Source organism: Micropterus dolomieu, linkage group LG13 (genome assembly GCF_021292245.1).
Source record: "Micropterus dolomieu isolate WLL.071019.BEF.003 ecotype Adirondacks linkage group LG13, ASM2129224v1, whole genome shotgun sequence".
Lineage (NCBI taxonomy): Eukaryota > Metazoa > Chordata > Actinopteri > Centrarchiformes > Centrarchidae > Micropterus > Micropterus dolomieu.
In genome coordinates this window covers 3,158,321-3,174,526 of record NC_060162.1, presented here as the reverse complement: position 1 = coordinate 3,174,526, position 16,206 = coordinate 3,158,321, and the positions used below count along the sequence as shown (strand labels likewise).

The following is a 16,206-nucleotide window of genomic DNA, read 5'->3' as shown; positions in this document are numbered from 1 at the left end:
TGGTGTTGTGACGATTTGCTGTCGTGTTGTGACGATTTGCAGTCGTGTTGTGACGATTTGCAGTCGTGTTGTGACGATTTGCTGTGGTGTTGTGACGATTTGCTGTCGTGTTGTGACGATTTGCAGTCGTGTTGTGACGATTTGCTGTCGTGTTGTGACGATTTGCAGTCGTGTTGTGACGATTTGCTGTGGTGTTGTGACGATTTGCTGTGGTGTTGTGACGATTTCCTGTGGTGTTGTGACGATTTGCTGTGGTGTTGTGACGATTTGCTGTGGTGTTGTGACGATTTGCAGTCGTGTTGTGACGATTTGCAGTCGTGTTGTGACGATTTGCAGTCGTGTTGTGACGATTTGCAGTGGTGTTGTGACGATTTGCAGTCGTGTTGTGACGATTTGCAGTCGTGTTGTGACGATTTCCTGTGGTGTTGTGACGATTTGCAGTCGTGTTGTGACGAAATGCATTCGTATTGTGACGATCTGCTGTGGTGTTGTGACGATTTGCAGTCGTGTTGTGACGATATGCTGTGGTGTTGTGACGATTTGCAGTTGTGTTGTGACGATATGCATTCGAGTTGTGACGATTTGCAGTCGTGTTGTGACGATTTGCAGTCGTGTTGTGACGATTTGCAGTCGTGTTGTGACGATATGCATTCGTGTTGTGACGATTTGCAGTCGTGTTGTGACGATATGCATTCGAGTTGTGATGATTTGCTGTAGTGTTGTGAAGATTTGCAGTCGTGTTGTGACGATTTGTGTTGTGTAAAGTAACAACTTTTGGGTTGTTGTCAGGTTGTGAAAAGTTCCTTTGGCAACAACAAAGTTCAGTGAGACATGATTTATTAACATTATAGAAGCCATTAATTATAAATTCTTTTATAATTATTAAACTATTCTCTTGAGACACTTTTTATGCCACTTAACTACTCAAACTTTTTACTGTATTTATCTGACACCTTAGTTACTTTTTCTCCATTAAGGGTAAGGGTCATGTTTGCGTTTGAGCTAAAGTTGACATCCTGACTCTCCAAAGTGAGACTTTGTCGGGTTGACTGTCTGACACAGCTGCCTTCATGATCTATTTCCTAAATAACCCAAGGCTGACATTTATTTATTTATTTATTTTGTTTCAGACTCTTAAGAAAGGGTTGCATGCAACTTGAATGACACATGACTTTAGGTTAACATAGATAACCATCTTGTTTTGAACCAACATCCAGAAGAATCTTCACACGTGAATTTTTGTATAACCCGGAGGGATAAAAATCCCCATACAGGAAGCATCCTTCAGATTTGGTTTTGGTGCTGAGGTTAACTCTGTATTCATGCTGCCAGTCTACCCGGCTGGGCTTCAATAAACAATGCTGTGCGAGACATCCTGAGATCTTCCTCTGCAGTAAGAGTTTACCTGCTCTCAAGAATTTTTACAAAACACAACCCAGCAGCGTATAAAGAAATTAAAATGATCTCCACCTTCTCCGGCTGCAATATCAATGCACTGAACACATGGGTGCTGGTTAGCTCACCTGCAAGAGCACATGCACCGTGTACAAGGCTAAAATCCAGCAGTCCAGGTTCAATTCCAGCCTGTAGTCCTTTGAATCCTGCACAGAACATTGCCGAAGGTGCCTCCGAGAAACACCCTGAACTGACTCCCAAGCGCTGCATAACTGCTTCCTTCTGCTCCCAATTAGCACGGGTTAAATGCAGAGGGAGAAAACAAAAAGAAATTTCCACTCAGGGATAAATAATAATTTTACTTAAGTAAAAGATCTGGGTACTTCGCCCACTGCTGGCATTAAGCGGAAGGAGTTCATTATCTCAAACTTTTACTTCCATGGTCAAGAATGAACTTTAATGTTTGATATTTCTTTTATTTATTTAACAACTGAGTGTTTTTTTTTGGTTTGTGAGGCAGATGAAGCTCAGACTGTCCTTTTTGATGTTGTTATATTGTCCATCTGCTAAGTTTTATTATGATAGATGACAAAAGAAGAACCCAAGAGCACAAGTTCGTGGCCTTGGACGACCAAAGGAGGAGTCCGAAGCTGCAAAAACCTTGAAGAGCAGACGAAGAAGACTTCTCTTTGCCGAGGTCGTCAGTTTGAAGGTGACCGATTCACCCAGTAACAACAAGTGTGTTTCCATCCACCTGTTTTTATGTGCATTTTCATTTTGCTTAGGCTGAAGAGTTGGTGTATTGATAAAGGCAAAGCTGCAATGGAAACAGACTTAGTTAGTAGATGATGACTTAAACTTCCAGTTAAGAGCTGGAAACACCAGAGCTGTGTGGAGCGATGAGGAGGCTGGAACCTTCCTCACATTAACACATGAAACTAACAGAAATGTCTGACGTCCATCGTGTTTTCCACCGTTTGAGACATCGACGTATTAAAGGAAATGGAACTCGCATGAATGAGAATTGCTCGCTGAGCTCCCGGGTTTAGTTACGCACCAGCTGTTTGTGTCAGTGAACAAACACCTAATGGTCGCATAGTGGATGGAAACACATTCATTTGCATCTCCTTTTGCCTATTTGTGGGATATTTGGTTAAAATTTGCGCTACATTTCGATGGAAACCTGGTTACTGAGAGACGACTAAATGTTCAACATTTTAGGGGCATTGGTGCGAGAATGAAAAATAAAAATAATAACAGAATCACTCAGTAGGACAAACAGACATAGAGGCACTGCAGAGTTATTAAATTAAGAGCATAAGAGTTAACAACACATATTTATCAGATTTTAAACTGCCAAAACATCAAAGAAATGTTTGATATTATGACTCATCCTCGTCACAATCTGGATTCCCACAAAATAATTCTGCTCTTACAGTTAAAGACAAACTTCCAACACAACAGACCGGCAGGTAAAAGCTGAATTTACTGTAACCAGTTCTGTAAGTAAACAAGGATTCAGTTCATTTTTGGCAGAGTTTTTTTAAGATGTGGCTCAGAACTGCACCGCGCTGGGCGGGATGTCAAACAAGGAGGGGTCGAACTGCTGCCCTTTGAACGGAGACCCTTCAGCATCCCAGCCCTTCTTCAGCATGTCGTGCACCTTCTGTGGAGAGACCCGGAGGAAGACGAGTTAAACAGGTACCGTTCATGCTTGTAAAGACAACAGTGCCATCTAGGCGTGAGTCCACTTGCTGTAATTGACCACCAGTGCAAATCATGCAACATAAATTAAAACAGGCTGCAGAATTTGCTATCAAATGTTAAATTATAAAAAAAATATATCAGTGGATTGATAAATTTCCTTAAGTCAAGTTTTAAATCCTCCACCTCCTGCATGCAGCCTGCGAGAAAACCTTGATGATATCATTCCTTTTTAGCTCACTTTGGGATATTGCACAAGCGTTTGCATCACGTTAATGTCCTGTCACATCTGAATGAAGTGTGTGGAACATTTATTTAAAGTCACCACTGTCTGAATGACTAACCAGGAGACAGTCAGCTGATGTCTTCAATGTCACTTAAAGGAGGAACCTGGTTTCCCCAATCAGGACGGAGGATTAAAGTGAAAGTGAAACTTGAATTCCCCATGTAGGTTTTGACAGCTTCTTGGCCGTGTATGTGCGTAACCAGCAAGGTTATTATTGTTAAATAACAAAAACATTTTCGTTAACTGGAATAGAATAAAAACGAGGCTTTACAAAAAAACTAAACTAACTAAATCCGTCTGTTAGCAAATCTTACCAAAATAAATTAAAATTGTAAAGTCTTCAGTCTGTTTTCCAATTTCTTAGCTATGCCAGTTTTTAGTCCACGCCCCTTGCCTGGCATCATGGCTGTGAAAGTGGCAAGGTCCCAAAGACTTAGGCCACATCTACACTACTCCTTTTTTTGTTTAAAAACAGAGTCCTAAAACGAATACGATCTCCGTCCACAGCAGCGTTTCAGCTGCGTATCAGAGTTGATCTCCATCTATATTAAAACGCACATCCAGTTCAGGTACACATGGCATGCACGTGCCGGTGTAAACATGAAGCAAATGGTCTAATCTCTAGTTACAGAAGATTTGGCGAAAGAATAAAGTTATGCAGACGAAGAATCGCACCACATACTTTTTTCATGGACCAATAACGAGCTGGGACTGTTAGGGAACGTAACACGGGAGTGTGGTAGCGGAAAACAGACTGGGAGTCGTTGCAAAGTAAATACGGCGGCATGCACAGTACAAGTGTCTGCTATAAGTGTTGTTTGCATGGTACAAAAGCATTGACTGTATATAAGAAGTGGTCGAAGTCATCGTGACGTCACACGTTGGTTTGTGGACTGCCGTTTTGAAGCCTCGAGTTTGGCTGATAGGGCGCCGCCATCTTGAGTTTTTACAACCAGCGCCACCAGACGTGACCATATATGGACGTGACGGTTGAGCTAACGGCCGTGTGTGGCGCTAGCTAGCTTGCTTAGCTAGGTGCATCTGTAATTCAGGTTAACTGTCATTTTAACGGGGTTGATAAATTTTGTCTAGCGAACAACAGGCTTAAAACTAAATGTACTCATCAGGGAAAGTGAACAGCCGACTCCCAATAAGGGTACGAGTCACTCTAGCCTGATTGACAGGTCGCCATGGTAACGAGTTGTCAATCACAGATAATCCTGCCTTGAAGCGTGTGAGCGTCTGCGTCATCGTTTCTAAAGTCTTCCGTTTTTGCCCGTCTAAACTAAAACGCTACCCGGAATTTTAAAACGAAAACGGGGTCGGCAGCGTTTTCGGTCTTTGTTTTCGCCGTTTCAGTCTGGACGGGAAGTGCAAACGTAGCAAAAGGTCGAAAACGCAGTAGTGTGGACAGGGTCTAAAACTTAACACTGAAACTAATACATACTAAACTAAAACTAAGCACTTCCCTAAAATAAAAACTAACCTACACTAGCAAACATGCTTTAACAACTAATTAAAACTAAACTGAAGCTTTTTACAAGAACACATCGGGCATTTTGAAAGACAGCAGAAAAGTAATATGCTGAGCAGCTGCATGAAAGTACAGATCAGATGACAGAACGATGCATCCTTACTAAGACAAAGCAGTTAAAATAACAGATCCATGTTTCCAAACTAAGGTCGGCTGTTGTTGTTGGTTTACTTGAGTAACCTGGTTCCTCGTAGTGTTATGAGCCGATTTGGATCCTCACCATTTCATGACTCTGTGGTTTGCCCTGCAGCTTCTGATGGTAGTCGAAGGTGAGTCTGTCCAGGACGGCGTGCTCCTCCTCGTCAACTGTTGCCATGGAGCGCTCGCGGTTAATTTGGTTTATGTCAATCTCCTGTTCTCCTTTCAGCACCGCGTTCCACCAAACCTCCGAGGCCTTACTGAGCGACAGCTGGAAGTCAAACGCAGCGAGTTAAAAAAAAAAAAAAAAAAAAGGCGTTGATTTAAAAGTTATTCATATGGAGAAAATCATATTTGTGCACTCACGACCACACAGCTTCCAGGCTCCAGACTCCACAGAGAGTTTTCCGTGTTGATCTTATGAGTGAATTCTCCCTCCATCAGTGTTTTCTCTTCGGCTCCCTCCCTCACACACACTTGAATGCTGCTGGCCTGCAGACTAACTCTGACCTGAGGACCACAACAAGCATGAGACACAGCTGACATGAGAACAGAGCTCCCAAGATGTCAGGTGATGGGAGTGGACTGAGTTTACCTGTCGGCCTTTAACAACCGTCTTGGGCACAAACACGCGAATCTCCACGTCAGTGTAGTCCTGAGACCAGCTGTAGTTTTCCCTCACCGCCCCGTTGTAACAGTCGGGGTCGGACTGATTCTTGCCCTGATCCCTGAAACACAACACGCACACAGCCAGGCGCCAACATTATGTACAGATGATGGACTCGCCTGCAAACATCCAGCTTACATTCTAGTTCCCCAAGATGTGCTGTTGCTGTGATGTTAAGGCTGTAGCAGCAGGAGAGTTGTGAGTATCGCTGTCTGGAGCTGCTGTGCTGCTACCGTCTCATCCACTCTGCATGTTAGCTTCATGTTAGCCTTACTGCAGCAACTGTAGCCACAATTTGCTAACCCACAACTTAGCTAATATTAGCAACGTTGCTTGCCGTTTCGTCGTTTGCTCTGTATCAAGTTTTTTTTTTTTTCAGGTACTGGATTTCTCCAGAATAACATACCCACGATGTGTCAAATGTTTCACGCCTCGCTTAGAACAGATTACAGGAACTTAAGTAAAATATCAAAGAAACTATTATCTAATTAGACAGTTTTAGGGCTGGACAATAAATCTACTCTCAAGCTCTCTAACAGACACAAACTTTGCGCTTTTCCCCCCTGATTTTTTGCCTTTTCAGCACAAATGTCGCTGCATATAAAGAGAACAAGTTGCTGGTTGTCGTCCAGGTTTGTTTTGGTACAAGTACACGTTGGCGTTCTTGCGGGATTGGCGGGGTAGTCTACCTCCACAGCTCCAGTGTTTACTGACCTGTGGTTCAGCGTGTTGTGCGGTGTTTTTACTCACTCGACAGGTTTATGCTCCTTCCTGACTGTCAGCGTAGTGCTGGGCGATATTGCCAAAAGAGTTGTCACAATAAAATATTTCATATCATTCGGCATCAATAATTATCAGGATAAATGTCAATCTGTTATTTGTTTTATGTTTTAAAGGCTGATTTTTGCTCCTGAGTGAAAGTTGAAGAAACCAGATGGTTAATTCTGGTTTTAAACTTTTCTTTATGGTCAGAACAAACACTTGATGTCAAACAGTGGATCAATTAACAAATCTGAGGAAGAACATGCAAAACAATTATAATAAAATCTTTTTTCAGCAAATATGCATGAATAAATTTAAATAAAGTCTATTTTTAGTTCCTTTTGCTCAACAAAATACTATAAATATCTTAATAGAAAAATTAAGTGCCAATTCATTCATGGTTCAAATAAATTAAATCAAAGATTTATTGAACATTTGTTATTGAGGAACATTATATGGCAATAATCATTACTATTGTTATATTGCCCGGCCCTACGTCAGAGACTAAAAACATCTGCAGAAGTTGATGGAAACAATCTTAATGTGTGGTTTGTCCAGTGTCTAAAGGCTTCTTTTCATTATCGTTTAATCCGCCAATATTTTTCTCGATTAATGGTTTAGTCCATAAAATCATGGAAAATGGTTAAAAATGCCCACGACAATTTACGTACATTCATTAAGTTTTGTCAAACCAACAGTCCGAATCCCAAAGATGTTCAGTTTAAAAATCACATAAGACAAAGAAAACCAGCAAATCATCACGACTGAGAAGCTGAAACTGGAGAATCTTTCAACATTGTTGCTTGACATTGTTTATTAATCGTTACTGGAGGTAAACGTGAGAATTAATGGTGTTATTGATTTAAGGAGATGTCGCTGAACCCTATACTATCCCAAATCCTAGTTACTATTAGTGCTGTTATTCACACTCATGTCCCATCTCTACGCTCACCTGTGTGGAGCTAATACATCAAGATTGTACTAATATGTAACGTCATTTTCAATAGACAATAAAACTCACTTTTCTGCTGAGCTTGTGCCGGCTGCAGCTGCCTGGCCTCCCTGAGCTGACTGGCCTGGGCCGCCGCCGCCGCCGCCACTACTGCTGCTGTCGAGCTGAGGGCTGATGGTCGCCTCCGAGGGAGAGCTCGCAGTCTGTGCCGCCTCTGTGCTTCGCTCTTCTGCCCCCTCTGGAGGCTCGGCGGCGATCTCCAGCTCCTGGACTGCCGGCGGAACGCACCGACTCTCCTCTCTCTTTTGCAGCTCGCTCAGCTGTCTCTCTCTGTCGTGATCTGCCACCTTCTCAAACAGCTTAAATGTCTGAAGAGAGAGAAAAAAAAAACAGATTATCCCAGATCAAGGCAGGAATTTTACTAAAACTCATGTCCTTTTTTTCCCCAGAGAGAGCAGGAACTTAACAGATTATCTGCTGCTGTTCAGTTATTGACTCTCTGCTCACTGTAGCACAGGATCTGACCTCACCTGGAGGAGCACATATAGAGTAACTTCACACTGAAACTCTTGTTTTTGCTGACCTCCAGTAGTTTCACTTGTCACCTTGCTGCAGTGATGTACATGTGTACTCTAGGACCTTGGACGTCACTTTTGGGTGTGGTTACAGGTGCAACAAATGCGAGGAAAAGGTACGAGGACTGAAGAAGCGAGGAAACATTTTAAAAGACGTGAGTTGTCCGTTCCCATTCAGTTCCTGATGACGGCGGCACAGCCGGACCGGCTGTCAGTCTGCAGGTGTTAACGGCTCGGTCTGCCTTGCAGTGAATGTGAAATTTCTCTACATGTTTATCTTGTTTTTGTATTGTGAACAGATCCGTCAAATCACGAGTTACTTCTCCGACGCTGACAGCACATCAGCGTTGTTTTTATTCTGTTTGTTAAATTCATTATGTAATTTTCCAAGTGAAAGATGTTTTAGGGAAAGTGGACGTAATATAAATGCATCCCACTTCAAACTTTCTGCCTGATGCAGAGGGACATTCATAAAAATAAAATCTAAATGTGGTCGTGAGATTACATGAGAGTTGAATCTGTAATTTGTCCCGGTGTAAACCTGCAGTCCGATCAGTTGATTTCCTATAAAAGGCTGCGCTGTCTGAGAAAAGACTCGCAGGATAGTCTCCTGTATCCTCTCGCTCCTTTGAACAGAAATAAGGGAAGTTAGACATCCTTCATCGCTGCTTGTGTTACAATAAATGTGCCTTCAGAATCACTGGCACTGGTTTCAGGTATATCACTTCCAAGCCTGCAAATGCATTAAGTGAAGCTATTTCTCTTTTCACACAACGATCACACACAAAACATTGAAAAACAAATAACGGAAAATGTTTTGCAGATTTTGTTGATTCAACTGTGCAGCCATTTGGGAGTTTTCCTGTTATACAGAGAGTGTCCAACCTTATTGTTGTAACCGGGGTGGACAGAATAATAGAAACACCTCTCTATCTATCTATTTGTAAATATCACAATAAACTTTGAGTGTTAAACGACCACAAAAACGTGTCTAATAAGCCGGTAGCCTTAGTAAGATTTTTATGTTTACTGGCAAACAATATCAGTACAGGTGCACAGACTGTAACTTAACTTAAGAAGTCGCTTTTTTACCGCGTTGCCATGTTATTGAAAATAAATAAACATGTTGACAGACTTCACCTTCAGCACCATCTTCTCCGCCACACCGGGGGGGAAGCCCATCTTGTCGTTGGGACTTGACAGCAGGCGATAAAAGTCCGTCTTGCGGTACAAAAACCCAAAATAGACCTGCAGAAAGTCCTGAATGTTCCCAACGTGCTGCAGGATGCCCAGCAGCGCGTTGTCGTACATCTCCGTCATCTCCAGCGGCGACGCCATCGCGGCCTCTAACGTTTCTCCGTGTTCACCGACCTTTGAAGCAGCCGACAACCCGCGAGCCTGCACAAACAGCCTCTGTCAACAGATATAAAGTTGTAAATAAGTGGGGCTCGATGGGGAACAATTCTTCACGCCTGTGTTCCTCCTTCCAGAACAATAATAAAGCGTCCGGTCCCACGTTTTTCAAAATAAGAGCACAATAAGACGAATGCGGAAGATTGCACAAAATTAACGGGCGCAAATAAACAAACACATGATTACAAAGATACAATAATGAGTTATGTATATTTAAACAGCACTAATACTTATTCAAATCAATATATTCTAAGATACCATTTCTATCAACTATTTTATTTTATTGCATCCGGTTAGTCCAGGTTAACGGTCGTCCGGTGGAAACAGATGCCGGAGTGTCGCATAAACAGTACCGGAGCACGCGTTCAATTTCCCGGAGAAATAACATTATTTAACATTTTGACTCGAGTTAAAATCATTGCAGTGTTACGGTTTTGATTATAAATTAAAATTTTAACGATTCTGGATTAAAAAGGAATAATTTAAGCTCCCAGCAGTGTGTTATTCATAACAACATGGCGGCGTCCTTGAGCAGCACAGGCAGCGTGAGGCTGCTGGTGAGTAAATTTATATATTAACGTCAGATAAACTCGTCGTACAATGGTATATAACTTTGTTTTCTGAGTTTGACAGCGTGTCTGTTTAGAAGAAAACAGTTTATCCTACCGGTAGCTACAGTGTCACGTTATTAACGTTAAGAGTGTCTCCTTTTCAACACCATCTAACAGATCAATACTTCTTTTATCAGCTGTGTCACACATATTGAATTTCTGAGCAGTTACTTTGATAACTAACTAACACTTTCTGTATCTCTGATTTTGGGACAATATGGATTTTATGAAGTATAAATAAAAACATGTAAAAATTCAGAAAGTGTTTTTCATTACCAAAATGTTTTTATCTTTACTTTTTTATGTATTTAAATATTTTTATCTGCATTTATTTATTTATACTTGTGTCACTCTTTAACACCACAAAATGACACAAATGACAACATATGGTGTGTTAAATGTACAGTATTGACATTGGCGTAAATAAGGGTGGACCACCAGTTTGACCTCAAGAAGACTTGAGATGAACAAATGTGGTAATTAGTTTGTGGAAATTTAATATATTGAATTTGTAAATAAGACAAAGCCAAATTGTAGAGGGGTTCTCTGTTAAATGTTTGAAGTTACATTGTGCACACATAGTGCATTTTACTAAATAAACATGTGCTTAATCACCCACAAAGTTATACACAGTGATACAGTAGGTATTAAATATGGGCCCACATCTCATTTTGCACCTTAGTGGGTTAATTGGACTCTGGACATAACTTTACACCAATTGCTCAGAAGAGTATCCAGTTATCCAATACAGCAACAGCCCTGTCATAATTTCTACGAAGATTATTAATCAGTTTTTGTTGATGGTGATGTCATTTTGTTTTTAAAAATAATTGCCTTTGCAATTATTTATGTTAAAGCCCTCTGTCCTCAGCACTAGTCGTAATAACCTCACGGTGTTCTCTCTGCAGAAAGCCTTGGTTTGGTCCGGCTCGTTGTGCAGCTCCTCTGGAAGCAGAGCCCTCCACGTCACTGCAGCGTGCTGCAAGGTAAATACTGCGCTCCAGACACAGTCATCACAGTGAACCATCTGGCTGTTGTAATGTGTTTCCTCTTAAGACTGCTGTATAAAGTAACTTAAAAGGATAGGCTGTCTGAAAAGTCACACGCCCGTATGAACATTGAAACAGGTCCTGTCCTGCTGTGTTTTCAGTGCCAGAGATTGGGAGGGGGGATAAAATCCAAGCGCCTCATCCTGTGCAAAAATACATTCTCAAGTTTAGCTCAGGCGAAAATAGGAAGCTTTATCAGACTGAGTTTGATAATTCAAGTTGGTATCTCCCAGAGTTACAGAATATTTGGGAGGAATGAATGACATTTTTTTATAATGTGTCATGCATATAACTGTGCCCAGCTTGGATTTCAAGTCAAAATAAATTCAGGAGCAGCGGGCAAAGGTCCAAACTCCAGACCGTCAATATCAACAATGAAATCCATAAATCACTTTACAAAAATAGTATACAGTACTGGAAAAATCAGAATAAACACTAAATTAATTAATCTGTCTTGCCTTAACACAATTAAAATGTTTAATTTGGCGGCCACTAGGGATGAACAATTTATCGAAGTCTTATAGAAATCGCAGTGTAGCCTACTGCGATGTTCAAATCGCATGAGGTGCAACATTTGTTGTGTCAAAATACCATTTTAAATTAAATATTGTCGTGCTGCTGAGATGTCCCTGCCTACGAATCATATTCTACACACTTAATATTATTATTATTATTATTATTATTATTATTATTATTATTATTACTTAAGAAAACATCTTTGTTTGGTGCAGATCTTCTCAACAATCTCACCATAACCATTTATGTTTTTGGATGAGAAAATGACGTAAATATAATAATTCCCTCCAATATCGCAATTTGAGTCAGTATTTTTTTCTAAATTGTTCAGCCCTATTTTCCAAATGTGTTTGTGTTTTGAAGCTGTATGTTAGAAGTGAAAAGTCTCCGCCCTCTCCTGATTTGGATTAAAGCAAGTAAAGACTGAAGTTTGGGTTTTTTGCACGAGGGCAGATTTAAACACGAGTGAGCACTCCTGCTTTCGAAGTTAGGCTCATTGTCTACTTATCAGTTTTCTTTACGAGAGACTTTTTAAACAAAGACCTCAAAGATAATTATTTCTTGACGTTCATTCTTTCTTTCTCTCTTTTTAATTTTCCAGAATCGGGCAGCTCGTGCTCGAGTGGGGAAAGGAGACAGACCTTTGACCTACGAGGAAGCACTTCCACCTCATCACATTGGCCACCGCAAAGGATGGCTGTCGCAGCATACCAGTGAGTGTGACCGAGCGCGTTAAAGCACAACTCGGCAGCTTCGATACGCCCCGCGTTACATATTTCACCCCGACTTTCTGAGGTTTGTAACAGGGTGTTGTTGTCGGAAATAGATTACAGATGTGGCGCACTTACTGGAAATGACGATCCCAACATTTTGATCACAGCTTCTTATTTTTAAAGGTTGTGTAACCGGGCGAATCATTCTCGTCGTTTGGCCGCTCACTAAAAAGTGTGTTTTTGCATCAACTTTTAAGGCTTCATTTGCTTCCACTGCTGCAGAATAACTTGAAGTTGTTAACTCATTACTTGATGCATTAAAAATCTATGAAATTTACATTATTTCTCAGTTTTGCTGACCTAAACTTTGTCTTGAATGAAGCCTTGAAACACATTTCTACACTAAACACCTTGGAACAGCCTCGTAATGCACCCTCAGAAACTTTATTTGTACAATATTATATATATTTTATATATTATTAATGAAGGAAGACAGAGCAGCTGGTCATCGGTTGATCCTACAGTGAAATAATTGATAAAACTCTTTAATTGTTAATTTTATATCTGAAAATGTCTGTTTTGGTGACGTAAACATTTTTAACTTGGGCAGTTTGCTGCTTACTTTTATTTTTAAAAGTAAAAGTTAATTTAAGGTTTTTCCACTGGACTTGAGCTACTTACATTTACATACAAACTACAAAAATAGGGATATTCTAAAACTTTTTACTAGTAGTGGATACGCCGGCTTGTTTGCTCACATGAGTTCGACTGAATCAAAACAAACGCACTTCTACTTTAATGATCGTGCAGCTTATGAGTGCACCTTCCGGGTACTCTCAGTACTCAAGGTGCACGGATCAGTGAGCACGTACTCATGCACTTAAAACAGTTAAGTGTAAAGATTGACATTCAGTAACTTTATGAATCCTTGAATTCACCTTGGATGAGAACGTCAACGTTAGAGGCTGATAGTACTGTACGTCTCTGGACTACTCTCTGCTTCCTGTTTCTGCCAGGTAACCTCAAAGGAGAAGAGGGAGCAGCTGAACGCACCATAGAGGACGTGTTCATAAGGCGCTTCATGTTCGGGACCTTCCACAGCTGCCTGGCCAATGAGATTGTGATCAAAAGGCGCGGCAACATGCTCGTAGTGTGTGCTTTAATGTTGCAGAAATTACCACCGCAGAAGTTTTACTTTTTAATAGGCTATTCAGAGTCGTTGCTGTCGCACTTCTATAAATGCCCGGTCAAGTTAGAGATTCAGACCCTGCAGGACAAAGCTGTGTACAAGTACCTCTGATGGAAATGTGCGGCGCTGATGCTGAATGTTCCGTCTAGAGAAAGGATACCACAATTTGGATTTTTGTTCTTGTATGAAACACTGACTTCAGGTCACAGTGATGCCGTCTTCTGTTTTAAATGTTCACAAAATGGATTCAAATGTTTTCAGTCGCAGTGCGTTTGTGAAATGAACTCTCAAAATTAAAAATAATACTATTGTGTGTGTGTGTGTGGTTTCAACCGACTCTGATTTGAAGATGTCCGTCTTTTTGGTTTTTAGGTCAGTGGAAAGGTTAAAGTTTGTGTAATCATTTTAAAGAAATCTAAAAATTCAATTCAGTAAATCAGGTAATTCAGTTTAATGAAGGAGGTTTAAATAGGTCTGATCTAAATCATCATGGAAATGAACCAGTGCCTGGTACATAGCAATGCCCGCACCTAGATCCTCCTCAGGCTGGACGAGCGTTATCGTCAGTCTGCCAGACTGAAACACTTCCTGAGGTTTCCTTGTTACTTCTGACCTGTTAACATGACTCTTTGCAGAAGATGACATGTGCTGCAGTTATTGCATTAGTGTGTAAAGCATCTGCACAGTAGTCCAGTCAACGTGTTTTTAAATGCACTGAAGTCGAGGCTAATCAAAGCGCCCCAGTAGCTCAATAGTTACAGTGAAAACTCAATCTGACATTATGTCATGTTTTATATACAGTAAAAACTCGGTCAATAGCCCCAGCATTTATTTGCTTCAATCACTGAACTCGCTGTGCCTGTATCTGGGACAGGCCTTTAAATCCTTTCACACAAAACTCTTTTTCAGCAAAGATGGAAAATATGCGGCTAATTCTTTATTTCAACCAATATGAATATTACTATAATAATAAATCAATTATGGATCATTTATTTGATCTGGCTCTGAGAGACTAGTGTAAGGTAAGGTAAGGCAAGTTTATTTGTATAGCACAGTTTAACAACAAGGTAAATCAAAGTGCTTTACATAAAACATAAAATATAATAAAAGTTACAGTGTTACAATCAGGGTTAAAAGAGTTAAATGGAAAATAATAAAAAGCTAAAAACAAAAAGAAAACAGGACAGTAAAAGTTACAGTGCAGTGTAAATTATCAGTAAAAAGAAAAGTCTTCAGTCTTAATTTAAAAAAGAACTGATAGTTTCAGCAGACCTGCAGTTATCTGGGAGTTTGTTCCAGATATACGGAAGCAGAAGATCAGAAATGTATTTTGGCCCTAAACCATTTAGTGCTTTATAAACTAACAGCAGGATTTTGAAATCAATTCTTTGACATACAGGAAGCCAATGTAAAGACCTCAGAACTGGAGTGATGTGATCCACCTTTTTGGTCTTAGTGAGGACTCGAGCAGCAGTGTTCTGAATCAGCTGCAGCTGTCTGATGGATTTCTTAGGGAGCCTGTAAAGACACCGTTACAGTAGTCGAGTCGACTGAAGATAAATGCATGGATAAGCTTTTCCAGGTCTTGCTGAGACCTAAGTCCTTTAATCCTTGATATATTGTTCAGGTGATAGTAGGCTGACTTTGTAATTGTCTTAATGTGGCTCCTCAAATTAAGGTCTGAGTCCATGACTACACCAAGATTTCTGGATTGATTTGTGGTTCGTAACATTACAGATTGAAGTCGAGCACTGACTTTCAATCGTTCCTCCCTGGCTCCAAAAACAATAAGTTCAGTTTTATCCTTGTTTAATTGAAGAAAATTCTGGCACATCCAATCGTTGACCTGCTCAATACAGTTACTCAGCGCCTGTATGGGAACATAGTCCCCTGGTGAAATGGTTATGTAAATCAGTGTGTCATCTGCATAATTATGGTAACATATTTTGTTGTTTTTCATAATCTGAGCCAGTGGAAGCATGTAAATGTTAAACAAAAGAGGTCCCAGAATGGAGCCTTGGGGAACTCCACATGTCATTTTTGTTAGCTCAGATGTGTGATTACCTATAGACACAAAGTAGTCTCTGTCATTTGAATAGGATTCAAACCAGTTTAGTACTGTGCCAGAAAGTCCAACCCAGTTTTCAAGTCTGTCCAGTAATATGTTGTGGTCGACCGTGTCGAATGCAGCACTGAGATCCAATAATACTAAGACTGAAATTCTGCCACTGTCAGTGTTTAAATGTCATTGAAGACCTTAACAAGAGCTGTCTCAGTGCTGTGGTGTGGTCAAAACCCTGACTAGAAGACATCAAAACAGTTATTTAGTGCCAAGAAAGCACCAAGCTGTTGAAAAACAGCCTTTTCAATGACTTTACTTAAAAATGGGAGATTTGATATGGGCCTATAATTGCTCATTAGTGACCTGTCTAGATTGCTCTGTGGCTTAATGACTGCAGTTTTCAGGGCCTGTGGGGAAAAACCCGAGAGACATGTTGACAATTTGTAGTAAATCTGAGGCCATGCATTTAGAAACATTTTAGAAAAAACCTCTTGGCAGAATATCAAGGCAGCATGAGGAGGATTTCAGATGTTGTATTATGTCCTCCAGGTTTTTATGGTTAATAGAATCAAATTGTCTCATGCTATATGAATTGTTTTTAAGTGGACACAGGGACAAGACATATCCTGTTACTGACATG

General features: G+C 40.5%; 3 protein-coding genes across 3 annotated transcripts in view; 1 reads left to right on the top strand and 2 right to left on the bottom strand.

Annotated features, from left to right (window-relative positions):
• Positions 1-2,570, bottom strand: part of LOC123981407 (calcium/calmodulin-dependent protein kinase type II subunit beta) — a 61,652-nt gene extending 59,082 nt beyond the window's left edge. Inside the window, exon 1 of the mRNA XM_046066208.1 lies at positions 1,524-2,570. Within this exon, the coding sequence (XP_045922164.1) occupies positions 1,524-1,537 (14 nt within the window). The 5' untranslated portion in view covers positions 1,538-2,570. The remainder of the gene's footprint in view (positions 1-1,523) is intronic.
• A 292-nt stretch (positions 2,571-2,862) lies between these two features.
• On the bottom strand, positions 2,863-9,518 carry nudcd3 (NudC domain containing 3). The gene is made up of 6 exons (XM_046066212.1): positions 9,154-9,518; positions 7,508-7,806; positions 5,653-5,785; positions 5,424-5,567; positions 5,140-5,328; positions 2,863-3,061 (listed from the first exon to the last, which is right to left on the bottom strand). The coding sequence occupies exons 1-6, from the start codon at positions 9,349-9,351 to the stop codon at positions 2,951-2,953; spliced, it is 1,074 nt and encodes a 357-aa protein (XP_045922168.1). The 5' UTR covers positions 9,352-9,518; the 3' UTR covers positions 2,863-2,950.
• Positions 9,519-9,732: 214 nt separating this feature from the next.
• mrps24 (mitochondrial ribosomal protein S24) lies at positions 9,733-13,817 on the top strand. Its single transcript, XM_046066213.1, has 4 exons — positions 9,733-9,983; positions 10,946-11,023; positions 12,204-12,315; positions 13,332-13,817. Exons 1-4 carry the CDS (start codon positions 9,942-9,944, stop codon positions 13,613-13,615), a joined length of 516 nt encoding a protein of 171 aa, XP_045922169.1. The 5' UTR covers positions 9,733-9,941; the 3' UTR covers positions 13,616-13,817.
• The last annotated feature ends 2,389 nt before the right edge of the window (positions 13,818-16,206 follow it).